This window comes from Bufo bufo, chromosome 7 (genome assembly GCF_905171765.1).
Source record: "Bufo bufo chromosome 7, aBufBuf1.1, whole genome shotgun sequence".
NCBI lineage: Eukaryota > Metazoa > Chordata > Amphibia > Anura > Bufonidae > Bufo > Bufo bufo.
In genome coordinates, this window is record NC_053395.1 from 69338942 (window position 1) to 69366448 (window position 27507).

General features: G+C 47.0%; 1 protein-coding gene across 1 annotated transcript in view; it reads right to left on the reverse strand.

Moving 5' to 3' along the window:
• Positions 1-27507, reverse strand: part of LOC121008534 (lipopolysaccharide-induced tumor necrosis factor-alpha factor homolog) — a 70414-nt gene that overhangs the window by 24360 nt on the left and 18547 nt on the right. The window contains exon 2 of the mRNA XM_040441150.1: positions 19977-20077. Coding sequence (XP_040297084.1) covers positions 19977-20064 — 88 coding nt within the window. The 5' untranslated portion in view covers positions 20065-20077. The remainder of the gene's footprint in view (positions 1-19976; positions 20078-27507) is intronic.

Here is a 27507-nt window from a genome sequence, read left to right on the forward strand (position 1 = left end):
TATCAAGGAAGGGGATGAGTGGAAGACAGCTTTTAACACCCCTGAGGGGCATTATGAAAATCTAGTTATGCCTTTCGGTCTGACCAATGCCCCTGCTGTCTTCCAACATTTCGTTAATTATATTTTTAGTCATCTCATCGGCAGGTTTGTAGTCATATACCTAGATGATATATTAATTTATTCGGCTGATCTGAAAACACATGAGGTGCATGTCAGGCAAGTACTGCAGGTCCTACGGACGAATAAATTATATGCGAAAATTGAAAAATGTGTCTTCGCCGTTCAGGAATTACAGTTCCTGGGATATCTATTATCTGCTTCAGGTTTCCGCATGGATCCTGGGAAGGTCCAGGCAATTTTAGATTGGGATCTTCCTGAGAACCTTAAAGCCCTACAACGGTTTTTGGGTTTCGCAAATTTCTATAGAAAGTTCATTAAAAATTATTCAGTGATTGTTAAACCCCTTACCGACATGACTAGGAAGGGGACTGATTTTTCCAAATGGTCTGACGCCGCTAAAAATGCATTTTCCTCTCTAAAGGAGAGGTTTACCTCGGCACCTGTTCTAATTCAACCTGATGTCTCCCAGCCTTTTATTGTCGAGGTAGATGCGTCAGAGGTGGGAGTGGGGGCTGTATTGTCTCAGGGTCCGTCTCCTGGCAAATGGCGTCCTTGCGCTTTCTTTTCCAAAAAATTATCTTCTGCAGAGAAGAATTATGATATTGGAAATAGGGAACTGTTGGCGATTAAACTGGCGCTTGAAGAGTGGCGTCACTTCTTAGAGGGAGCAATCCACCCCGTCACGGTGATTACGGATCACAAAAACCTTCTGTACCTAGAATCGGCTAAGCGTCTCACCCCTAGACAAGCTAGGTGGTTGCTATTCTTTACCAGATTTAACTTTGTAATCACCTATCGTCCTGGGGCAAAAAATACCAAGGCAGACGCATTATCTCGTAGTTTCCCTGGAGGGGGTAATGTTAGTGATCCGGTACCTATTTTACAAAGAGGAGTGGTTGTCTCTGCTGTACACTCTGTTCTAGAGGGAAAGGTGTTAGAGGCCCAGGGGGACGCCCCGGCCTCTTGCCCCTCAGAGAAATTGTTTGTACCGTTAAACCTGCGTCTTGAATTATTAAAAGAACATCATAATTCGGCACTTGCTGGGCACCCGGGTAGTAAAGCAACCTTGGAGCTATTATCTCGTCGTTTTTGGTGACCAAGGTTGCGTCAGGATGTAATGGATTTCGTGTCTACTTGCTCTACTTGTGCACGCGCGAAAGTCTCTCATACACGTCCAGCAGGGTCTTTATTGCCACTTTTCATCCCCAATAGGCCATGGACACATCTGTCAATGGATTTCATCACTGACTTACCGTTGTCGGCGGGTAAAACAGTTATCTTGGTAGTAGTAGACAGGTTTAGCAAAATGGTACACTTTATTGCGCTACCCGCACTTCCTAATGCTAAAACTCTTGCTCAGGTGTTTATCAGTGAAATCGTGAAGCTTCACGGGGTCCCTTCCGATGTGGTTTCGGATCGGGGAACCCAGTTTATTTCTAAGTTTTGGAAAGCTTTTTGTTCCCGTTTGGGGGTTCACTTGTCCTTTTCCTCAGCTTTCCATCCTCAGTCGAATGGACAGACTGAGCGTACCAACCAAAACCTAGAAACATATTTAAGGTGTTTTGTGTCTGAAAACCAAGAGTTGTGGTCATCATATTTACCGTTAGCTGAGTTTGCCATAAATAATCATTATCAGGAGTCCACTGGCAAGTCACCATTCCTTGGTGCATACGGTTTTCATCCCCAATTTTGTACTTTCAAAGAGGGGGGGTCTTCTGGGGTTCCCGAAGAGGAAAGGTTTTCTTCATCTCTTTCATCAGTATGGCAGAAGGTGCAAGTTAACTTGAAAAAGATGAGTGGTAAATATAAATGCATGGCCGATAAGAAACGGTCGCCAGGTCCGGACCTAGGAGTGAATGACTATGTGTGGTTGTCTACTAGGAATATTAAGTTGAAGGTTCCTTCTTGGAAACTGGGCCCTAGGTTCATTGGTCCCTATAAAATAGTAGCCGTCATTAACCCTGTGGCTTTTCGCCTGGAGCTACCTCAGACTTTTAAGATCCATAACGTCTTCCATAAATCGTTACTCAAGAAGTATGTTCCACCTCTAGAACCATCACCGCTACCACCTCCTCCTGTTATTGTGGCTGGTAATCTGGAGTTTCAAATAGCCAGAATTGTTGATTCTCGTCGGGTCCGCCGCTCTCTTCAGTATCTGGTGCATTGGAGGGGTTACGGTCCCGAGGAAAGAATGTGGGTTCCAGCGTCAGAGGTAAACGCCAACAGGTTAATTCAGGCTTTCCATGCCTCTCATCCGGAGAGACCTGGTCCTGAGTGTCCGGAGGCCGCTCGTGAAAGGGGGGGTACTGTCACGAGGGTATCAAGAGCCACGTCTGACTCCGTTATACCCGGGGTCAGGAAGTCGCAGTTGGTGGCTGCGCGCTCTATATCTAAAGATCACGTTGTTTCTTAGTGATTGTTTTCTGTGTTTGCCTTGCTATCCTTTTTGTCTCACTCAGGGATCCGTAGCTTCTCCTCCTCAGCTGTTTCTTGTCTGCCACTCCCAACCTCCTTATATTCTCCCCTCACACTTCTCTAGTTGCCATTTATAGAGCTTCCTGCCTGGACATCTATACTGACCCACTGGAGTTGTGAATCCTGGTTGTCGTTCCAGAGTGCTACCCTCCGGATCCCTGTTGGGCTTATTGTTGTCTCCTGTTGTCGCCCACCTGGGATTATATGTTGAGTCTGTGTTGGCTGTCCTCCCCTTGGTGTTTTCCCTTACAGCTAGTGGTGCGGACTAGTGTTCCCACCGCCCTGTTCACTATCTAGGGCTCAGCTCAGGGAAAGCCAGGGCTTTAGGCACGTGATCGGCGTACGGGTGAGGAACCCGTCTAGGGACGTCAGGGCAGCCAGGTGCCAGCCGCAAGGTGAGTCAGGGGTCACCACCTTCCCTCTCACTTGGGCAGGGCCTTCCTCGTTCCCTCCCTCTGTGTCACGTATGTGATAGTCACGCCGACCGTGATAACATGACTGCCCCCTGCTGCCTGGCAGGTGCTGCCAGGCAGCAGGGGGCAGCCCCCCCCCTGTAGTTAACACATTGGTGGCCAGTGTGGCCGGCCCCCCCCTCCCTCCCCTGTAGTTAACTCATTGGTGGCCAGTGCGGCCGCCCCCCCCCCCCTTCCCCTGTAGTTAACTCTTTGGTGGCCAGTGGGCCCCCCCTCCCCTGTAGTTAACTCATTGGTGGCCAGTGCGGCCCCCCCCTCCCTCCCCTGTAGTTAGCTCATTGATGGCCAGTGGGCCCCCTTCTCCCCTGTAGTTAACTCATTGGTGGCCAGTGGGTCCCCCCCTCCCTCCCCTGTAGTTAACTCGTTGGTGGCCAGTTGGCCTTCTCCCCTCCCTCCCCCTCCTAATTAAAATCTCCCCCCTATCATTGGTGGCAGCGGAGTGTACCGATCGGAGTCCCAGTTTAATCGCTGGGGCGCCGATCGGTAACCATGGCAACCAGGACGCTACTGCAGTCCCGGTTGCCATGGTTACTTAGCAATTTGTAGAACCATTATACTTACCTGCGAGGCTGCGATGTCTGCGTCCGGCCGGGAGCTTTTCCTACTGGTAAGTGACATGACCTGTCACTTACCAGTAGGAGGAGCTCCCGGCCGGACCTGTCACTTACCAGTAGGAGGAGCTCCCGACCGGACGCAGACATCGCAGCCTCGCAGGTAAGTATAATGGTTCTACAAATTGCTAAGTAACCATGGCAACCGGGACTGCAGTAGCGTCCTGGTTGCCATGGTTACCGATCGGAGCCCCAGCGATTAAACTGGGACTCCGATCGGTACACTCCGCTGCCACCAATGATAGGGGGGAGATTTTAATTAGGAGGGGGGGAGGGGAGAAGGCCCACTGGCCACCAACGAGTTAACTACAGGGGAGGGAGGGGGGGGCCCACTGGCCACCAATGAGTTAACTACAGGGGAGGGAGGGGGGGGGGGCCGGCCGCACTGGCCACCAATGAGTTAACTACAGGGGAGGGGGGGGCCCACTGGCTAACAATGAGTTAACTACAGTGGAGGGGGGGCCGGCCGCACTGGCCACCAATGAGTTAACTACAGGGGAGGGAGGGGGGGGGCGGCCACACTGGCCACCAATGTGTTAACTACAGGGGGGGGGCAGTCATGTACACAGTTCTGTTAGTATATTCTAACCTGAAGCGTCCCCATCACCATGGGAACGCCTCTGTGTTAGAATATACTGTCGGTTCTGAGTTTTCACGAAGTGAAAACTCAGCTATGAAAAAGCTTTTATGCAGACGGATCTTCGGATCCGTCTGTATAAAAACTAACCTACGGCCACGGATCACGGACACGGATGCCAATCTTGTGTGCATCCGTGTTCTTTCACGGACCCATTGACTTGAATGGGTCCGTGAACCGTTGTCCGTCAAAAAAATAGGACAGGTCATATTTTTTTGACGGACAGGATACACGGATCACGGTCTCGGCTGCAAAACGGTGCATTTTCCGATTTTTCCACGGACCCATTGAAAGTCAATGGGTCCGCGAAAAAAAATGGAAAACGGCACAACGGCCACGGGTGCACACAACGGTCGTGTGCATGAGGCCTAATAGAAAATGTTGCAGAATGCATGCAGCGACGTATCACCACTCTGGCACCAGCAGAGGTATAGAGTGGGCTCAGCATGCATGTTGGTACCTGCTTCCCTGGATTTAATGGAGGCCGTTATGGCACCAAAAATGGTAAAAAGCAGAGAGGACCCAGCATGCATTTGGAGACTGCACTCCCTGATCTTTATGATAGCCATTATGGCACATAACAAGTAGGATTTAGTGTTAGGTTCCCGTCTTATAGAGATCGCCTTGACGTTTGACAGACGGGCCCAAATAATTTTGTACAAAATGTATTGCGAAGAATCTCAAATTTGCTAATATTAGCACTAGAATGTTTTCTATAATTATGGCATTATTGTATGGTATTTCTGTTTGCAGAGAGCTGCTGCATTGTCTTTTTTTCTTGTACCACTCTGATGCAGTCATATACCTTGGGTAGGATGTCATGGACATTGAAGATGATCTGCATTGGAAACGCACTGTCGATATTGTATTGCACTGTATGATGTACTGTATATGCGTTTGTTGGAAACACAGAGGTTATGCTGACACCCCTGTATTATAGCTTTTGGATAATATACAGTACTAGAAAGCACACAGGACCTTTTGAACATCTTAATTTGAATTAATTAATTTAGGTCCTTAAGATTTAGCAAGAGCACCTGGCAGAGTCACAATAAATAACAGTGCTCTTCAAAGTATCAGGCAGGAGTAACAAGAAGACAGGTTGGACAATGAGCTAAGAAGCTGCTGCAAGTGTCAAAGCCAGCAATATACCTGCACTAGAACTAGCTAGATAGTGGAGGTGGTACCAGACAAGAGGGTACAACACCTGAGGAACTAGCTTAGGGCATCTGATGATGAATATCGTAGATGGGTTGGGGCCAGAGTTGAGAGGTAGGAAGAAACTGCCTGGTATGTGCAACCGGATATCAGTCAAGGCTTGTATAATACAAAAATGCACCAAGCACAACAGTGTGTAGAGGCTGTATGAGTAACACCCCTGGCCCAGTGAAAAGTTGCTCAGAGGAAATCCTTGAGAGAAGGCATATCACTGGGTGGAACCCACGGCAGGTGAAGTTAGCCCAGAACAGGAGCCACTCTATCCTGCTGGAAATAGTTTTCAGAGGTACAGAAAGGCATGCTATTGGCAAGGCCTGTATAATAGGCCTGTGACCGACAACAGCCAACGTGTCCCCACAAAGCAATACTGTGTGAGAGACTGGGTCCAATGCTGTGAGATGTGAAGATGTGAATATTGTGACTGACTGTGTTCCTGTTTTTGCCCTTTAGTATAACACTGTAATGGCTAACCTGCGACACTCCAGCTGTAGTAAAACTTCATCTCCTAAGATGCACACTTGCTTGGCTGCAGGGCCGGGCCGACACAGAGGCTGGGGAGGCTCCAGCCTCTGGGCGCTCCAGCCTCAGGGCGCAGCAGGGGCCGGAGACCGGTCACCGCCGGAGTCAAACACTTTAAGTCCCCCAGGCGGCAGGCCAGACAGTGGCGAGCCGGCGGCAGGCGAGCGCTTGCTGCCGCTTGAGTTGTGATGTGACATCAGTGCGCCGCGCGAGTGCCGACTCGCCGAGTGCGGTACTGCATCACAGCCGGTGATTCAAAGGACCCAGGAGGGAGCCGGCAGCGGCAGGAGAACGGTGGGCGGGCCCAGAGCGTGATGCGTCACGCTGATGTCACGCTGCGCCAGGCAGAGCCCGCCCACTGACTGAATTCTTCTCCCGACTCCTGCGCCTGCTGCCTTCTCCAAGTTCTCCCGCCTCAGCAGCCTGCCCACTGTGCCCAGCTGTCCTGGTGTGGACTGTAGTCTCAGAGTAGACTCAGTCTTGTCTTGCCTCCAGTAATAAAGTGCCCTGCCTCTGTATAACTTGTAAGTAGTAGGCGGCGCCAAAATCTCAGGGAGGGAGACAGTTTGAAAAATAAAAATGTGATTTTTACAGTGCCTGCTGGGAAGGGGGGGGGGGGGGGATGGATGGATGCATATGAGGCATAAAAGCAAAGCTCTGCAGATGTGACTGTATTGGGTCAGTCAATCACTAAATGAACCCTGTTATGGGGAGAAACTGTGGATGACACTATTTGTCATAGACAGACCGTCTGTGTATGACAAATAGTGTCAACCACAGTTTCTCCCCATAACAGGGTTCATTTAGTGATTGACTGACCCAATACAGTCACATCTGCAGAGCTTTGCTTTTATAGTAGTAGAATACAGTCACATTGCACGGGCGACGGGCCCTGCTGTCATTATGAAAGCAAATGCGACCCCACACCTCTTTTATTGGTGGTCAGTAAATGGGTCTGTGACAGACCCATTTACTGACCACCAATAAAAGAGGTGTGGGGTCGCATTTGCTTTCATAATGACAGCAGGGCCCGTGCAATGTGACTGTATTCTACTACACCTCCCCGCTCACTGGATATAATCTTATTAACTATATAACCGGGCCCCGCTAGCGCTGTCATCATAAAAGCAGATACAGCACCACAGCCTCACCCCTTGTATTTGGGGGTCATTCCTACACGGACCCTGTTATGGGGGGGATTCCCCCAATAACAGTGTCATCCTCAGATCCCCCCAATAGCAGTGTCATCCACCACAGATCCCCCCAATAGCAGTGTCATCCACCACAGATCCCCCCATAACAGTGTCATCCACCACAGATCCCCCCATAACAGTGTCAACCACTACAGATCCCCCCATAACAGTGTCATCCACCACAGATCCCCCCATAGCAGTGTCCTCCACCACAGATCCCCCATAGCAGTGTCATCCACCACAGATCCCCCCATAACAGTGTCAACCACTACAGATCCCCCCATAACAGTGTCATCCACCACAGATCCCCCCATAGCAGTGTCATCCACCACAGATCCCCCATAGCAGTGTGTGTCATCCACCACATATCCCCCATAGCAGTGTCTTCCACCACAGATCCCCCCATAGCAGTGTCATCCACCACAGATCCCCCATAGCAGTGTCTTCCACCACAGATCCCCCCATAGCAGTGTCATCCACCACAGATCCCCCATAGCAGTGTCTTCCACCACAGATCCCCCCATAGCAGTGTCATCCACCACAGATCCCCCATAGCAGTGTCATCCACCACAGATCCCCCCATAGCAGTGTCCTCCACCACAGATCCCCCATAGCAGTGTCATCCACACATCCTCCATAACAGTGTCATCGAAAGATCCCCCCATAATGGTGCCATCCACAGATCCCACATAACAGTGTTGTCATCCACAGACCTGCCCGATCTGGAGATCGCTCAGGGAGTCCCATCCTGTGGATGGGGGATACATTTTAAATAACAGGATAACCCCTTTAAAGTCATACAAGTCTGCATTTATTTTCATTTCCCTCCTCTGTGCCCCAATATAGTACAGCCCCCATATAGTACAGGCTCCCCCATCTGTGCTGTCATATAGTACAGATTCCTTTTCTCTGTGTTGCCATGTTTAGTGGGCTTTATTACTGTGTGGGGCAATACGCATTGGGAGTTTGTACAGAGGTGGGGATGGTGCTGGAATCATGGAATGAGAAGCCTAAACTATTAGTTTTGCAGATTCTGCGGAGACGAGTGGTGGCCAGAAAAAGACTGATTCCAATCAAAGAAGACGTCACCTTTGATTCACCCTTGAGTCGCCCTGTGAGTCAATATTTATGTACTTTTAATCACTTATGGTTTGCAGAATCTGTGTAGTGCTAGTATTCCACTATATTGTCATATTGGTTTTAATTTAGTTACAGTGTGGTGTTAGTATCCAGTCACTATGCGGGGGTCATTCCTGTTAGATTCTATATTTATATGGATCTAAAGAGGTTGTGCATTTGTTTACAGCTATAGTTAATTGGTACATAATCATTAAACTGCGCATACTTATGTGTGATTACAACACTAAGTATTTAGTAAAGACTCCACAAGTTGATGGGGGGGGGGGGGGGGGGCACTTGGGAAGCTCAGCCTCTGTTGGTGGTTGACCTTGTCCCAGCCCTGCTTGGCTGTACTCAGAACTCCATAGAAATGAATTGAGCATGCTGGAAGTCGTAGTTTCACCACAGCTGGAGTGCCGAAGGTTAGCCATCACGGGTATAACACATTGAAACACAGATCAGTCTTATTAACATAGAACTACTAAACAGCTGTATGAGGTATCTATGGGGTAGATTTATCAAAAGTGGTGTAAAGGAAAACGGCTTAGTTGCCCATAGCAACCAATGACATTCCATCTTTCATTTTTTCAGTGCTCCTTTGGAAAATAAAAGGATTAATCTGATTAGTTGCTATGGGCAACTAAGCCGGTTGTCCTTCACACCAGTTTTAATAAACCCCCCCTAGGTGTTTAATGACTATGGTAAGTCACCAGCTAGTCTGCTGTTGATCATATCCAGCTTCAGAGATGCCCATAAAACACTCCTTATTGTCAGTGGAAGTTGCAGTCAGCTGCTCACTTTCCCTGCAGCAGCTAATACTTGGGTAATGTAGTATTATGCTATTGACTTTTATCTTAAAGGACACCATAATGTAGTTGGCAACATTTTCTATGTAGCCCTTATCAGTAATCAAATGTATCTTTCTGGGAAGAAGCTTTGAGATGGCAGTCATGCTAAAGTCATGCTGGTTTCAGACATGACTGTCCCTTGTGTAATCTACATGGACAAACATGCACTCTTCCATCACTGCTCAGCTATAACATCAAGGGTTGTCTCACACACGGCTTTTTTTTGATAAACAGCTGCAGCAACAGGCGAATATGAAAGAAGGCCTTTTATTCTTACTGCCAAATTCACTTCTGGCTTTGGCTTCAAAAACTGCATCAACCACATCAGCACATGATTGCTGCAGCCGGCAGTGCAGTAAAGTCTTATTAACACGCGGGTGTAACTATAGCCATAGTAGCCATAGCACTGGCTATGGCGTCAGAGGTTCTGGGGACCCAATCAAGGGAAAAAAAATGTAAACTTTTTTGTGGGGAATAACAATATGGCACCTTTTTTTTTTTGCTATAATGTGGGTTTTCGGATATATTGTGCTATTGTAACATCCCAGAGTATGTCACTAAACTCTTTCTCCCCGCTACAACATGTTAGGTGTATATTTATTGTCATCTTGTGTAATCTAACACTGCATTCTCATTTATATGCATTTTCTAGGCCTGTTTTATATACAGTATTATGCTGTAATTTCCATGTACACCAGCAGGTGGCAGCAGTATGTAGCAGGATCTTAGTTCAGTTTAGTATATCTAGACTGGAATAGTTCATTCCAGTCTAACCCCCCCTCTTTGAGCAGAAGTGGGCTGTCCCATGTACTGTCTCATGGGGAGGAAGGAAAGTTCTAGTTAGTGTACCAGCCCCCCTGCTTGGGGAAGGCTGTGTTGGTAGGAGCTCCCAGACATAGGGATCCCAACCTAGGATCCAACCTCGGCTGAGGCCAAGGATCTTCTTTCCCAGACTGAGCCTTCAGCCTCAGTGCTAGTGGACAAGCAAGCAGCACCTCCAGAACTACAGATCTCCAGGAAGATACATTCCCTGCGAGCAGAACTGTGAGTGTTTATCCAGAGACCAGGCGAAGCGAAATTCCTCCTCAGCTAGTCAGGCCCACACCAAGCAGAAGACAGACAGAGCAGAAGATAAATACCTGCCAGATTCACTAGGCATATGATAAGAAGCAGAATAGATATATTGATTCCTGCCACATATTGCCAATACCTGCTGGGACCCAAGACTATTGCTGTACTCGTATGGATTTATGCTGCCACTCAGTAAAGAGAAGTTGAACTTTATCTCCAGTCTGGATTTCCTTCATTCCTCAATTACTCCTACTAACAGCACTCATTTTATTGCATGTGAGCCAGGATCCAGGAGTCCAGCCGTACCAAGGTAGGAGACACCGTTGACATTACACAGAGACACTATCCCCACTCTGGCATTCCTCACCTGGTACGTGAGTTATAACACCTTAAAGGGCCCTGAGACTATAACCTGCGCACATTGCAATTGGCGTCACGAACAAAAACTATTAATATTGCGCCAGTGTGCATCAGTCCCAATCCTGCCTCCTGCACTATTATTCATAGATACCTATATAATTTTTGCTATGTATGCTGCTGTTTTAAATTTCTTTACACTAGGTGGTGAGGGCCCCATCTTAGTTTGCTATGGGTCACTATGAATTATAGTTATGCCCCTGTTCACATGTGTTACGCTGAGCGCTCCGGGTCCCCTGCTGGCCTCGGAGCGCTCACAGCGTATGCCCCCAGGCAGCACTCCTGCGTCTCGGCGTGTGCATCCTCGCTCTCTAGGGCTGACTTAATTAGGCTGCACCTGTGCACTGCCCATTTATACCTTCTCCTCCCACAGCCTTCTGCCGGATCTTTGTGCCTTGTGCCTCAGAGAAAGCGTTCCCTACGATGTTAGTTTGCCTTACCTGTTGCCGTACCCGTTGCTACCGTCCACTCGCCTTTGAACCTTTGCCGCCTGCCCTGACCGCTGCTACGTCCGACTCCGCTCTTACCTTCTCCCTGTGTACCACGCCTTATCAGCTGCCAGAGAGGTCGAGTTGTTACTAGGGGACACGACCTGGTAGTTACCGCCGTGGCAAATCCATCCCGCCTTGCGGCGGGCTCTGGTGAAGACCAGTAACTGCTTAGAACCGGTCCTCTAGTACAACCCGCGCCATCGCCTCTCTGGTCCAGAGGATTCACTACCTGTCCTGCCGGTTCGCGACAGTAAAATCCGGCCATAAATCCCGCTGATGTTCCCCTGCCAAGCCTGGAGGACGTCACCACCATTGTGGCCCAGCAGGGTCAACAGCTGGCCCAGTTGACCGCTATGTTGCAGCAGCTCCTGCCTTCTCTGCAACAGCCAGCCCCTCCGTCTGCTCCTGCTGCATCACCTCCGCCTGCCGTTACCACTGGTTCCAGAATCCGTTTGTCCTTACCAGACAAATATGACGGAGATCCTAAGCAGTGCCGTGGGTTCTTGTCGCAGTGCTCTCTCCACCTCGGGCTTCTGTCCGACCAGTTTCCTTCTGAGCGAGCCAAGGTAGCCTTTATTCTCAGTTTACTGTCCGGGAAGGCCCTGGCCTGGGCTACACCACTATGGGACCGCGCAGATCCTGCCACCGCTTCCGTCCAGAGCTTCTGCCTAGAGTTCCGGAATGTTTTTGAGGAGCCTGCCAGGGTTACCTCCGCAGAGACTGCCTTACTAAATTTGACCCAAGGAGGTTCTTCCGTGGGTGACTATGCCATTCAGTTCCGCACCCTGGCCTCTGAGCTGAACTGGAACAATGAAGCCCTTTGCGCCACCTTCAAGAAAGGACTTAACAGTGAAGTAAAGGACGTTCTGGCTGCACATGAGCTTCCTTCCACTCTTAGTGACCTCATCTTGCTGGCCACTAGGATAGACAAACGTTTCGCCGAAAGACAAGAGGAACTCCTCCTTGAAAAGGAAAAAGCTCGTCCTAGACGCTTTCCTCGTCTGGCTCCCGTTTTTCCGCATCCCCCTCAACCCGCTACTGGGTTTTCCGTGTGGAAGCCATGCAGGTGGATCGGTCACGCTTGACTCCGCAAGAACGAAGCCGCCGCAGAAACGAGAACCTGTGTCTGTACTGTGCCAGTACTGAGCACTTCCTTAGAGATTGTCCTCTCCGTCCACTGCGTTCGGGAAACGCTCGCACCTAGTAAGCGTGGGAGAGGCGTTGCTAGGTGTGGATTCTTCCTCTCCACGTCTCATCATACCCGTGCAGTTGATCATCTCTTCCAAGTCCTCTTTCTCCGCAGCCGCCTTCTTGGATTCCAGTTCAGCTGGCAACTTCAAGTACCGTATTCCAGTAATCCATCTACCCAAACCGTTTTTCATTTCTACTGTTAACGGTGAGAGACTCTCAGCCACCGTGCAGTTCCGTACCCAGCCTCTGCAGATGGACATCGAAATATTTCATACCGAGACTTTAGAATTTTTTGTCCTTCCCTTCTGTTCCTCCGAACTCCTCCTGGGTCTGCCGTGGCTTCAACGTCATAGCCCTGTCCTGAATTGGTCCACCGGTGAGATCCTGCGTTGGGGCTCCTCCTGTTCGGACCGCTGTCTCAAGCCTGCTCTGGTCAAACAGAACCCGCAAGTTTCTCTGCCTTCTGGGCTGCCCAAGCCATACCATTCCTTCACGGATGTCTTCTGCAAGAAACAAGCTGAGGTTCTTCCTCCTCACCGATCCTATGATTGCCCGATCGATCTGATACTCGGTTCTACTCCACCTCGGGGCAGAATTTATCCTCTCTCACCTCCTGAGACTCTTGCCATGTCCGACTATATACGTGAGAACCTACAGAGAGGATTCATAAGAAAATCTTCTTCTCCTGCTGGGGCCGGTTTTTTCTTTGTGACTAAAAAAGACGGCTCCCTCCGCCCCTGCATTGACTACAGAGGTCTTAATAAAATTACCATCAAGAACCGTTACCCTCTGCCTCTAATCTCTGAGCTATTTGATCGTCTCCGAGGGGCTAAGATCTTCACTAAATTGGACCTTCGAGGGGCCTATAATCTGATCCGTATCCGTGAGGGAGACGAATGGAAGACCGCCTTTAACACAAGGGACGGCCATTTCGAGTATTTGGTGATGCCCTTCGGCCTCTGCAACGCACCTGCTGTCTTCCAGGAATTCGTCAATGATATTTTCAGGGACTTAATTTACACCTGCGTGGTCGTATACCTGGATGATATCCTAATCTTTTTCTCCAATTTGGATCTACACCGGGTCCATGTGCAACAAGTTCTTACTCGTCTTAGGAGAATTCGCCTGTACGCTAAACTTGAAAAATGTCTTTTTGAACGGACCTCCCTGCCTTTCCTGGGTTACATTATCTCAGCCCAAGGACTTCAAATGGACCCAGCCAAACTCTCGGCGGTTCTGGATTGGCCACGTCCCTCTGGTCTCCGAGCCATACAAAGATTTCTGGGCTTTGCGAATTACTACAGGCAATTCATCTCTACTATTCCACTCTGGTAGCTCCTATCGTGGCCCTCACTAGAAAAGGAGCTAGCCCCAAATCCTGGCCTTCCCAAGCCGAGGAAGCCTTCCAGTCCCTAAAATCCGCCTTTGCCTCTGCACCCGTTCTCTCTAGACCAGATTCCACCAAGCCCTTCTCTCTTGAAGTGGATGCCTCCTCGGTGGGAGCCGGAGCTGTCCTCACCCAGAAGTCTTCCCGGGGCAAGACTTCAACTTGTGGCTTCTTTTCTAAAACATTCTCTTCCGCAGAGAGAAATTACTCCATTGGGGACAGGGAACTGCTGGCTATTAAATTGGCACTGGAGGAATGGAGACATTTACTCGAGGGCGCCACACATCCTGTGTACATCTTCACGGACCACAAGAACCTGGCTTATCTCCAGTCTGCTCAGAGATTAAATCCCAGTCAGGCTCGTTGGTCTCTGTTCTTCGCCCGCTTTAACTTTGAGATCCATTTCCGTCCGGCTTGTAAGAACATTAGGGCAGATGCTCTGTCTCGCTCCTCTGATGTGGTGGGCGACGAGTTAACACCTCGATATATTATCCCTCCAGAACGCCTTATTACAGTCGCTCCCATGGACCTGCGCCTTCTTCCTCCTGGCAAATCCTACGTACCTCCACGTCAGCGGCTGTGAATTCTCAAGTGGGGCCACGCCTCCCCTTTTGCCGGTCATCCAGGGGTGCTAAAGTCTCTCCAACTAATCTCCCAAAGGTACTGGTGGTCTTCTCTGGAGAAAGATGTCTCGGACTTCGTCCAGGCCTGTACGATTTGCGCCCGGGATAAATCGCCTCGCCAGAAACCAGCGGGTCTTCTCTTGCCTCTACCTGTTCCTGAAGTTCCCTGGTCTCACATCGCCATGGACTTTATTACAGATCTTCCCTCCTCCCATGGCAAGTCCGTTATTTGGGTCGTGGTGGATCCCTTCTCCAAGATGGCTCACTTTGTACCCCTGCCCGGTCTACCCTCTGCACCCATGTTGGCCAAACAATTTTTCCAACACATCTTCCGTCTCCATGGCCTTCCCAAACATATTGTCTCGGATCGTGGGGTACAATTCGTCTCCAAATTCTGGAGGGCTCTATGTGCTCAGCTCGGGATCAAATTGGACTTTTCTTCTTCGTACCATCTTCAGTCTAACGGCCAAGTAGAACGGGTGAACCAGATTTTGGGTGACTATCTGCGTCACTTTGTATCCTCACGCCATGACGACTGGGCTGATCTACTTCCCTGGGCGGAGTTCTCCTACAACTACAAACAATCCTCTGCCTCTAACAAGTCTCCTTTCCTTGTAGTTTTTGGCCGTCATCCTCTTCCACCTCTGCCGCAGTCTCCCACTTCTTCTTCTGTACCTGCCGTTGACAGTCTTGTATAGGATTTTTCCTCCATCTGGCGAGAAACCCACGCTGCTCTCCTCAGGGCTTCCGCCCGTATGAAGGTTCAAGCTGACAAGAGACGCAGATCTCCACCGGAATTTCGTCCGGGTGACAAGGTGTGGCTCTCCTCTAGGTACATCCGATTTAGGGTCCCAAGTTACAAGTTGGGCCCTCGTTTCTTGGGACCCTATAAAATCAAGAGTCGTATCAATCAAGTTTCTTATCAGCTCCATCTTCCTCCCTCCCTCCGAATCCATAACTCCTTCCATGTCTCCCTTCTTAAACCTGCTGTCTTTAACCGTTTTTCTCCCAAGCTTGTTTCTCCCACCCCTGTCGCTGGTACCTCCGATATATTCTCTGTCAAGGAGATCTTGGTGACCAAAATCTCCCGGGGGAAAAGATTTTTTTTGGTCGACTGGGAGGGCTGCGGTCCTGAGGAGAGGTCATGAGAGCCGGAGGAGAACATCCTGGTCTCATCCGCAAGTTCTTCGGTACCAAAAAGGGAGGGAGACCAAAGGGGGGGGTACTGTTACGCTGAGCGCTCCGGGTCCCCTGCTGGCCTCGGAGCGCTCACAGCGTATGCCCCCGGGCAGCACTCCTGCGTCTCGGCGTGTGCATCCTCGCTCTCTAGGGCGCGCGCGCGCCGGGACTCTTAGATTCAAAGGACCAGTGCACCAGTGATTGGTGCCTGGTCCAAAGGGGTTATTAAGGGTTAAGGTTGTGAGAGGCAGTGCTGACTTAATTAGGCTGCACCTGTGCACTGCCCATTTATACCTTCTCCTCCCACAGCCTTCTGCCGGATCTTTGTGCCTTGTGCCTCAGAGAAAGCGTTCCCTACGATGTTAGTTTGCCTTACCTGTTGCCGTACCCGTTGCTACCGTCCACTCGCCTTTGAACCTTTGCCACCTGCCCTGACCGCTGCTACATCCGACTCCGCTCTTACCTTCTCCCTGTGTACCACGCCTTATCAGTTGCCAGAGAGGTCGAGTTGTTACTAGGGGACACAACCTGGTAGTTACCGCCGCGGCAAATCCATCCCTTGCGGCGGGCTCTGGTGAAGACCAGTAACTGCTTAGAACCGGTCCTCTAGTACAACCCGCGCCATCGCCTCTCTGGTCCAGAGGATTCACTACCTGTCCTGCCGGTTCGCGACAACATGTCAGTGTTTGGACAGTGCTTTCCTTCATTGTAAGGTCGAGTTCACACGAATGTGTGTGACCTGTGCCCGTGCTGCGGCCCGCAAATTGCCGTAGGTCAGCCGCATCGGATCGCAGACCCATTCACTTTAATGGGTCCGCGATCCACCCGTTCCGCAAAAAGATAGGACATGTTCTATCTTTTTGCGGAACGGAAGTACGGGACGCAACCCCACGGAAGCACTCCGTAGTGCTTCCGAGGGGTCCCGTTCCGTGCGGCCGTTCCGCAATTCCGGATTTGTGGACCTATTGAAGTGAATAGGTCTGCATCCGTGATGCGGAATGCACACGGAACTGTGGCCGTGTATTACGGCCACGGATCACACACGTTCGTGTGAACTAGGCCTAAGCCATAATCAGACGCGGGTCAAAGACACAGAACAGGAGCAAATCCTTCCAATATAACTTATCTCTCTGTAGGCTCTATTCCAGGTTTTGGCTCACACTTAGGGCTCATGCACACGACAGTATTTTGCATTCAGTATACTGGCCGTTTTTTTTAGTTCAGTATGCGGTACATATACTGAACCATTCATTTCATTTCAAGTGTCTCCGTGTGTGTTCCGTTTCACTATTTCCGTATTTCCGTACCGTGAAAAGATAGAACATGTCCTATTCTTGTCCGCAAATCACGGTGCTTGGCTCCATTCAAGTCAATGGGTCCGCAAAAAAAACTGAACACATACGGAAATGCATCCGTATGTCTTCCGTATCCGTTCCGTTTTTGCGGAACCATCTATTGAAAATGTTATGCCCAGCCCAATTTTTTCTATGTACTGTAATTACTGTATACTGTATATGGCATACAGAAAAACGGAAAGGAAACGGAAACAAAAAACAGAACAACGGTTCAGTAAAAAACGGACCGCAAAACACTGAAAAAGCCATACGGACGTGTGCATGAGCCCTTAGTGGTGGAAATCACTGATCAAAACACTGACGTGTGAACTAGTCCTAATGGCCCATTTACATGATAATGTTGCCCAAAAATTTTAATTTAGGTGTCGGCTTCAATGATTCTTTCACCAGATGAACGAGTCTTTGCTTCTTCATCGGGTAAAAGGCGATACCTTTACATGGGCCAATTAATCAAGAACGAGCTTTGACATGAACATTTGTTCTTGATAATCAGCTCGATAATCGTCCTGTGTAAAGGGACCTTTAGGCCTCTTTCACACGGGCGTCATGGATTTGGGCCGGATAAGATGCGGGTGCGTGGCGGGAAAATGCGCGATTTTTCAGCGCGAGTGCAAAACATTTTAATGCGTTTTGCACGCGCGTGAGAAAAATCAGCATGCTTGGTACCCAAACCCAAACTTCTTCACAGAAGTTCGGGTTTGGGTTAGGTGTTGTGTAGATTTTATTATTTTCTCTTATAATATGGTTATAAGGGAAAATAATAGCATTCTGAATAGAGAATGTTTAGTAAAATAGGGCTAAAGGGGTTAAAAAAAATTATAATATAACCATGTTATAAGGGAAAATAATAATGATCAGGTCCCCATCCCGATCGTCTCCTAGCAACCGTGCGTGAAAATCGCACCGCATCCGCACTTGCTTGCAGATGCTTGTGATTTTCACGCAGCCCCATTCACTTCTACGGGGCCTGCGTTGCGTGAAAAACGCACAAAATACAGCATGCTGCAATTTTCACGCAACGCACAAGTGATGCGTGAAAATCACCGCTCATGTGCACAGCCCCATAGAAATGAATGGGTCCGGATTCAGTGCAGGTGCAATGCGTTCACCTCCCGCATCGCATGCGCGCGGAATACTCGCCCGTGTGAAAGAGACCTTAGTGATTCAAGTGATCCTTAACTTGGGCAGTATTTGCATGGCTGCAGCGATCATGTCAACAGAGACTGGATGATGAACCACACACCCATCAGCACTGGGGCAGAGGGGTTTTCAGGGTATGTTCATATAATGTTTTTTATCATGCATTTTAGTACAAAATATGCATGTATTCCACAAAATATTTGCAAGAACTGCATGTCATTGATTTTTAGTGGGAAATAATTTATTTCAAATAAACAGTGTAGTCAAGGGGCATATTTAATGACACTTCTTGACTCATGTTTAGCGCATATTATGTGCCAAATTTCCCAATTGACAATAGTCAGGGAAGAATGTACACCAAATACATGTCAAAATACACCTCAAAGTAGACAAGCAAAAATATAACATGCATACAAAATATGCTGCAAAATAGGTGGATTTATGACACTGATTTCTCTTGAGAGTTAATAATGTTCACACCAGCGTTCACAGGTTATGTTCACACGTTTAGATTCATCAACAAATCCGCTGAAATTCCCCATCCAAAGCAAGTGAAAGGGGTGGATTAGCCTCATGGAGTGACTAGGGGACAAATTCATGCGGGTCCACTGACGTATCCATGGCAGTAATCAAAGGGTCAGGCTTAGGCCTCGTTCACACTTCAGAGTTTGGGCGGTGATTTAGGGCTCTTTCACACTTGCGTTGTCCGGATCCGGCGTGCACTCCATTTGCCGGAGGTGCCCGCCGGATCCGGAAAAACGCAAGTGAACTGAAAGCATTTGAAGACGGATCCGTCTTCAAAATGCGTTCAGTGTTACTATGGCACCCAGGATGCTATTAAAGTCCTGGCTGCCATAGTAGTAGTGGGGAGCGGGGGAGCAGTATACTTACAGTCCGTGCGGCTCCCCGGGCACTCCAGAATGACGTCAGAGCGCCCCATGCGCATGGATCACGTGATCACATGGATCACGTCATCCATGCGCATGGGGCGCTCTGACGTCACTCTGGAGCGCCCGGCGTGCCGCACGGACGGTAAGTATGCTGCTCCCCCGCTCCCCACTACACTTTACCATGGCTGCCAGGACTTTAGCATCCCGGCAGCCATGGTAACCACTCTGAAAAAGCTAAACGTCGGATCCGGCAATGCGCCGAAACGACGTTTAGCTTAAGGCCGGATCCGGATCAATGCCTTTCAATGGGCATTAATTCCGGATCCGGCCTTGCGGCAAGTGTTCAGGATTTTTGACCGGAGCAAAAAGTGCAGCATGCTGCAGTATTTTCTCCGGCCAAAAAACGTTCCGTTCCGGAACTGAAGACATCCTGATGCATCCTGAATGGATTTCTCTCCATTCAGAATGCATTAGGATAATCCTGATCAGGATTCTTCCGGCATAGAGCCCCAACGACGGAACTCTATGCCGGAAGAAAAGAACGCAAGTGTGAAAGAGCCCGTAGGATTTGCGAGCCAAAACCCGGTGCGGGTCAAAACCACAGAACAGGTGCAGATCTTTCCGTTATATCTTATCTCTGAGTAGGCTTCACTCCTGGTTTTGGCTCACAAATCACTGATGGAAATCACGGACCAAACACTGAAGTGTGAACGAGGCCTTAGAGGTGCATACACCACTTTATAAATTCACCACATGTATTCCAGCAGACTTTGTACTAAGTCTTTAGTAAATGAGCCCCCTTGTGTTCTGCTGTTGGTATTATAGTATTGTAGCTCTTCTGTGGTTTGGACCAGATGAGATAGTCCTTGTTGTCCATGTGCATCAATAAGCCATGAGTGGCCATTATCCTGCCTCCAGTTGACTGATTATCCATCTGAGGATTTCCTTATACAATCCTATTACATCATGGCCTTTCACATAGAAGACAAATGTAAGTAAACAACACGTCATACAAATACCTGTTCCTGGGGCTTGGGGTGAGTACTCCATATTAATGTTGGTTGCTAGACCTTCTGGAGCTGTACCCGGCTTTCCTTCAACAGGCATGTTTAGGAGGTTACTGGGGGAAAAATTTATTATTAAAACAGAGTACATTTTTCAAAAGTTTAACCAAGCCATGATGAAATGAAAAATATGACAATTCAGATGTCTGTAATGGAGGAGGAATATAGCAGCCATCGTAATCCTGTAATAAGAATGAAAGTGACATTCATGCTACCTCAGACTCCAAGGAGTCTCCAAATTCAAGTAAATTAGGGACATGGATCAAAGTCGTACCTACTAAAAATCAGCCCATAATAAGGATGGGTTACCTACTCAAGCTACATGTAAGGATTTTGTAACACTTCTACACACGTATTGTAAGCATTTGTCTAGGAATATTTTTGACTATTTGTACTACTAATCATGTGGACAAGCTAATGTATAGCCAATGCTGGAGGGTTCACTGAGGACTGAGGTTACCTCGGCATGAAGGCACCAGTTTATGCTCAGTGGGGGAAAAGGACAGTAAGACATTGACACTATACATAGCACCCAAGAAAGAAAAAGGGGGGGGGGGAGGGGCTGATATTCTTATCTATAACTGAAGCATGTGCCCTATGACACATGGTTTATGAAGCTATTCCTTCAGATAACAAGGAATGACTCACGCAGTTTATCTCCACTTCAGTAAGTGATATTACTCGCTTTTGGTATTTGCCTTTATTTATTCTTACTGAGTCAGTCAGGTGATACTATAATGACAACCTTCTCCACCTCATGAAGTGACCTTCAAAGTTGACCATACACATAAGATAGAAGTAGGTTGATCGTCTGGTGAATGATAGAACAAAGGATCGTCTGGTGAATGATAGTTTCACAGACACAGCCATAGACATTTTTGTCTATATTGTCCATTACAGTCGTTCTAACTGTCCATAAATGTTCAGTGACACCGGGTGAAGTATGAACAGTCTTTCTGGGAATGCTCTTTCAAAAAAAGATCTTTTGTCCACAAACAATCCTTCTTTGAAAGAAAACCTTTCATCCATCTATGGGATGAAAATTTCAAACAACCAAATTATTTTCAGACGATTATAGTCTGGTATCGGTTGGCCAAAACAATTGTTCCTTGTTGAATTTCTGAAGAACAATCATTTTCATTGAAAGTACCTATGCCCTTTATCCCTTTCTGATCAACTTTAAGGACCCCATACACAAGAGTCATGTCAGCTGACAATCTAATGTGTATGAAGAGCTCCTTCATTTTCCCTGAGAGATGATGTTGTGGAAGAGAAGGATCAGGCGAGTCGAATTTCAATTCCTGACCCGTTAGTTCTCTGGGTAGATAAGCCTCGGTGTCGTACTCTTGATGTCGTACTCCTGACTACTGGATAGTGAACTAATAAAGCTCAGATTAGATGTTCAGCTTTACAAATAACAGCAGAATATCATGTCCTTCGAAAAACAAGGTCCTCCTGTATTTTATCCACCAGGATAACAGTACATGCACCTCAGGTGCTAATACTGGTTTCAGATCTCTTTGCTTGGCAAGCTGAATATTTCAAGGTAGCATTTTGAGTGCTTTATGTTTATGTAAAACAAATTGCCACGTGGTCTACATGAAAAGAAACCACATTTTTAGCTTAGATAGTTAAATAACCTGCAAAATAAACTATACAAAGTTTAAATGATGGAAGCCATGCCATTGAAGGCTATTTCCATCTCATAAAGTTATAGCATATCGCTAGGATATGGCATCATGTTATGATCTGTGGTAGTACAGCCTCACCTTTCTTGAGAATAAAGAGGGCACAGTGCTATGTCACCTTCTCTGTTTTTACCCTGCAGAGCAGCCCTATATTACACAAATTAATTATAGCCCACTTAGAATAGTTTAAAATAACGTAAAATAAAAGGTTAGTTACTATTTGACCCCTTAATGCATAATGCCATACATGCACGGTACTATGCGCCCGCAATTGTATGGAGCTGGCTGCTGCAGTGAGCCCTCAACATACGCGGCGGGTGTCAGCTGTATAATACAGCAGGCACCTGGCTGCAATGACGGGGAATGGTGATCGTGCTAAACCCAGTCATTTAACCTCTCAGATCCTGTGATCAACAGAGACCGTGGCATCTGTGAGGTAAGGCAGAGGGATGCGGCTCCCTCTGCCTTCAGATTGGAGCCCTCGCAGTGAAATTGCCAGGCTCCGATCGGTCACCATGACATCCTGGGGCCTGCTAAGGTTTCCCAGGACTGTAATAGTAATAACCCTGCTAAGCTGTACACGAAGCACAGCTCAGCAGGGAGCACATCAAAATGCCATTCACCCTAATAGATCTCTGTTAGGGTGAATAGGACAAGGGATCAAAAGATCCCTGGTTTTAGCCCCCTAAATGGGCTAATAGATATTAAATAAAAAGTTTAAAAAACAAACCAAATATTAAAAGTTTAAATCACCCCTCCCTGTCCCAATATTACATATAAAAATACATAAACAATAAAAAAACTAAACATAATAGGTATCGCCGTGTCCAGAAATGTCTGAACTATTGAAATATTTTTAAAAAATTCCTGTGCGGTGAACGCTGTAATGGAAAAAACATGAAAAACACATAAATCTCTATTTGTTAGTCTTGTCTCCTCCAAAAAATCTAATAACGGTGATCAAAAGTCGTACATACCACAAAAATGGCACCAATAAAACTACATTTTGTTCCACAAAAACCAAACCCTCATACAGCTCTGTAGATAGAAATATAAAAAAGTTATTGCTGTCAGAAAATAGTGATGCAAAGAAAATTTTTATTTTTTTCAAAGGTTTTTTTTTTTTTTTTAAAGTAGTAAAACAAAATAAAAACTATACAAGTTTGGCATCACCGTAACCGTATTGAGCTGCAGAATTAGTTTGTCATGTCATTTTTAGCACAAATCGAAAGCTGTGATGTCAAAACCCCAAAAACCTTGGTGGAATTGTGTTGGGTTTTTTCAATTTTACCCCACAAATAATTTTACAAGACATGGTAAACTAAATGGAACCATTAAAAATGCATCTTGTCCTGCAAAAAATAAGCCCTCACATGGCTAAGTGAACGAAAAAAATAAAAAAGTTATGGCTATTGACACGTGGGGAGAAAACAATGCAAAAATGAAAATAGGCCGACCGTTAAAGGGAGTCTGTCACCACAATTTGCCCTTATAGACCACTTACATAGCACTGTAGCATAACTATAGATCAGTCAAATGGTACCTTTGTCTTTTTGTTTGGATGTTCAATCAGACCGTCACCTCATCCCGCAAAAAATGAGACCCTACCTGAGAGAATCGGTCAAAAAATAAAAAAGCTATGGCTCTCAGACTATGAGACACTAAAATATCATTATTTCGGTTTCAAAAATGCTATTATTGTGTCAAACTTAAATAAATAAGAAAAAGTAGACATATTAGGTATTGCCACATGCGTAACGATCTGCTCTATAAAAAAGTCACATGACCTAATCCCTCAGGTAAACGCTGTAAAAATAAAAAATAAAAACGATGCTGAAACATCAATTTTTTTGTTACCTTGCCTCACAAAAAACATAATATAGAGCAATAAAAAATCATATGTACCCCAAAATAGTACCAATAAAACTGGCACCTTATCCCGTAGTTTCCAAAATGTGGTCACCTCTTTGAGTTTCTACTGTAGGGGTGCATCAGGGGAACTTCAAATGGGACATGGCATCTAAAACCAGTTCAGCTAAATTTACCTTCGAAAAACCACATGGCATTCCTTTCCTTCTGCGCCCTGCCGTGTGCCCGTACAGCAGTTTACGATCACATGTGGGGTGTTTCTGTAAACCGCTGAATCAGGGTAATAAATATTGAGTTTTATTTGTCTGTTAACCCTTGCTTTGCTACTGGAAAAAATTGATTAAAATGTAAAATCTGCCAAAAAAGTGAAATTCTGAAATTTCATTTCCATTTTCCATCAATTCTTGTGGAACACTTAAAGGGTTAACAAAGTTTGTAAAATCAGTTTTGTATACCTTGAGTGGTGTAGTTTCTAAAATGGGGTTATTTTTTTGGTGGTTTCTATTATGTAAACCTCACAAAGTGACTTCAGACCTGAACTGGTCCTTAAAAAGTGGGTTTTGGAAATTTTCAGAAAAATTTAAAGATTTGCTTCCATACTTCTAAGCCTTCTAACTACCCCAAAAAATAAAATGTCATTTTCAAAATGATACAAACATGAAGTAGACATAAAGGGAATGTAAAGTAATTACTATTTTTGAATGTATTACTATCTATTATAAAAGTAAGAAATTAAAATTTTTCTAAATATTTGGTAAATTTGGTATTTTTTTATGAATTTAAATGTTTTTTTTTTACTTATTTTTACCTCTGTCATGAAGTACAATATGTGACGAGAAAACAATCTCAGAATGGCCTGTATAAGTAAAAGCGTTTTAACCACCTCCGGACTGCCTAACGCAGGATCGCGTTCCGGAGGTGGCAGCGCTGCGCACAGTCACGCATATACGCGTCATCTCGCGATGGCCGAGATTTCCTGTGAACGCGCGCACACAGGCGCGCGCGCTCACAGGAACGGAAGGTAAGAGAGTTGATCTCCAGCCTGCCAGCGGCGATCGTTCGCTGGCAGGCTGGAGATGTGTTTTTTTTAACCCCTAACAGGTATATTAGACGCTGTTTTGATAACAGCGTCTAATATACCTGCTACCTGGTCCTCTGGTGGTCCCCTTTGTTTGGATCGACCACCAGAGGACACAGGTAGCTCAGTAAAGTAGCACCAAGCACCACTACACTACACTACACCCCCCCCCCCCGTCACTTATTAACCCCTTATTAGCCCCTGATCACCCCTGATCACCCCATATAGACTCCCTGATCACCCCCCTGTCATTGATCACCCCCCTGTAAAGCTCCATTCAGATGTCCGCATGATTTTTACGGATCCACTGATAGATGGATCGGATCCGCAAAACGCATCCGGACGTCTGAATGAAGCCTTACAGGGGCGTGATCAATGACTGTGGTGATCACCCCATATAGACTCCCTGATCACCCCCCTGTAAAGCTCCATTCAGATGTCCGCATGATTTTTACGGATGCACTGATAGATGGATCCGATCCGCAAAACGCATCCGGACGTCTGAATGAAGCCTTACAGGGGCATGATCAATGACTGTGGTGATCACCCCATATAGACTCCCTGATCACCCCCCTGTAAAGCTCCATTCAGATGTCCGCATGATTTTTACGGATGCACTGATAGATGGATCCGATCCGCAAAACGCATCCGGACGTCTGAATGAAGCCTTACAGGGGCATGATCAATGACTGTGGTGATCACCCCCCTGTCATTGATTACCCCCCTGTAAAGCTCCATTCAGATGTCCGCATGATTTTTACGGATGCACTGATAGATGGATCGGATCCGCAAAACGCATCCGGACGTCTGAATGAAGCCTTACAGGGGCATGATCAATGACTGTGGTGATCACCCCATATAGACTCCCTGATCACCCCCCTGTAAAGCGCCATTCAGATGTCCGCATGATTTTTACGGATGCACTGATAGATGGATCCGATCCGCAAAACGCATCCGGACGTCTGAATGAAGCCTTACAGGGGCATGATCAATGACTGTGGTGATCACCCCCCTGTCATTGATCAACCCCCTGTAAAGCTCCATTCAGATGTCCGCATGATTTTTACGGATGCACTGATAGATGGATCGGATCCGCAAAACGCATCCGGACGTCTGAATGAAGCCTTACAGGGGCGTGATCAATGACTGTGGTGATCACCCCATATAGACTCCCTGATCACCCCCCTGTCATTGATTACCCCCCTGTCATTGATTACCCCCCTGTAAAGCTCCATTCAGACGTCCGCATGATTTTTACGGATCCACTGATAGATGGATCGGATCCGCAAAACGCATACGGACGTCTGAATGAAGCCTTACACGGGCGTGATCAATGACTGTGGTTATCACCCCATATAGACTCCCTGATCACCCCCCTGTCATTGATCACCCCCCTGTCATTGATCACCCCCCTGTCATTGATCACCCCTCTGTAAGGCTCCATTCAGACATTTTTTTGGCCCAAGTTAGCGGAATTTTTTAATTTTTTTCTTACAAAGTCTCATATTCCACTAACTTGTGTCAAAAAATAAAATCTCACATGAACTCACCATACCCCTCACGGAAACCAAATGCGTAAAATTTTTTAGACATTTATATTCCAGATTTCTTCTCACGCTTTAGGGCCCCTAGAATGCCAGGGCAGTATAAATACCCCACATGTGACCCCATTTCGGAAAGAAGACACCCCCAGGTATTCCGTGAGGGGCATATTGAGTCCATGAAAGATTGAAATTTTTGTCCCAAGTTAGCGGAACGGGAGACTTTGTGAGAAAAAAATTAAAAATATCAATTTCCGCTAACTTGTGCCAAAAAATTTCTATGAACTCGCCATGCCCCTCATTGAATACCTTGGGGTGTCTTCTTTCCAAAATGGGGTCACATGTGGGGTATTTATACTGCCCTGGCATTCTAGGGGCCCCAAAGCGTGAGAAGAAGTCTGGTATCCAAATGTCTAAAAATGCCCTCCTAAAAGGAATTTGGGCCCCTTTGCGCATCTAGGCTGCAAAAAAGTGTCACACATCTGGTATCGCCGTACTCAGGAGAAGGTGGGGAATGTGTTTTGGGGTGTCATTTTACATATACCCATGCTGGGTGAGAGAAATATCTTGGCAAAAGACAACTTTTCCCATTTTTTTATACAAAGTTGGCATTTGACCAAGATATTTTTCTCACCCAGCATGGGTATATGTAAAATGACACCCCAAAACACATTCCCCACCTTCTCCTGAGTACGGAGATACCAGATGTGTGACACTTTTTTGCAGCCTAGGTGGGCAAAGGGGCCCATATTCCAAAGAGCACCTTTCGGATTTCACAGGTCATTTTTTACAGAATTTGATTTCAAACTCCTTACCACACATTTGGGCCCCTAGAATGCCAGGGCAGTATAACTACCCCACAAGTGACCCCATTTTGGAAAGAAGAGACCCCAAGGTATTCGCTGATGGGCATAGTGAGTTCATGGAAGTTTTTATTTTTTGTCACAAGTTAGTGGAATATGAGACTTTGTATGAAAAAAAAAAAAAAAAAAAAATCATCATTTTCCACTAACTTGTGACAAAAAATAAAAAATTCTAGGAACTTGCCATGCCCCTCACGGAATACCTTGGGGTGTCTTCTTTCCAAAATGGGGTCACTTGTGGGGTAGTTATACTGCCCTGGCATTCTAGGGGCCCAAATGTGTGGTAAGGAGTTTGAAATCAAATTCTGTAAAAAATGACCTGTGAAATCCGAAAGGTGCTCTTTGGAATATGGGCCCCTTTGCCCACCTAGGCTGCAAAAAAGTGTCACACATCTGGTATTGCCGTACTAAGGAGAAGGTGGGGAATGTGTTTTGGGGTGTCATTTT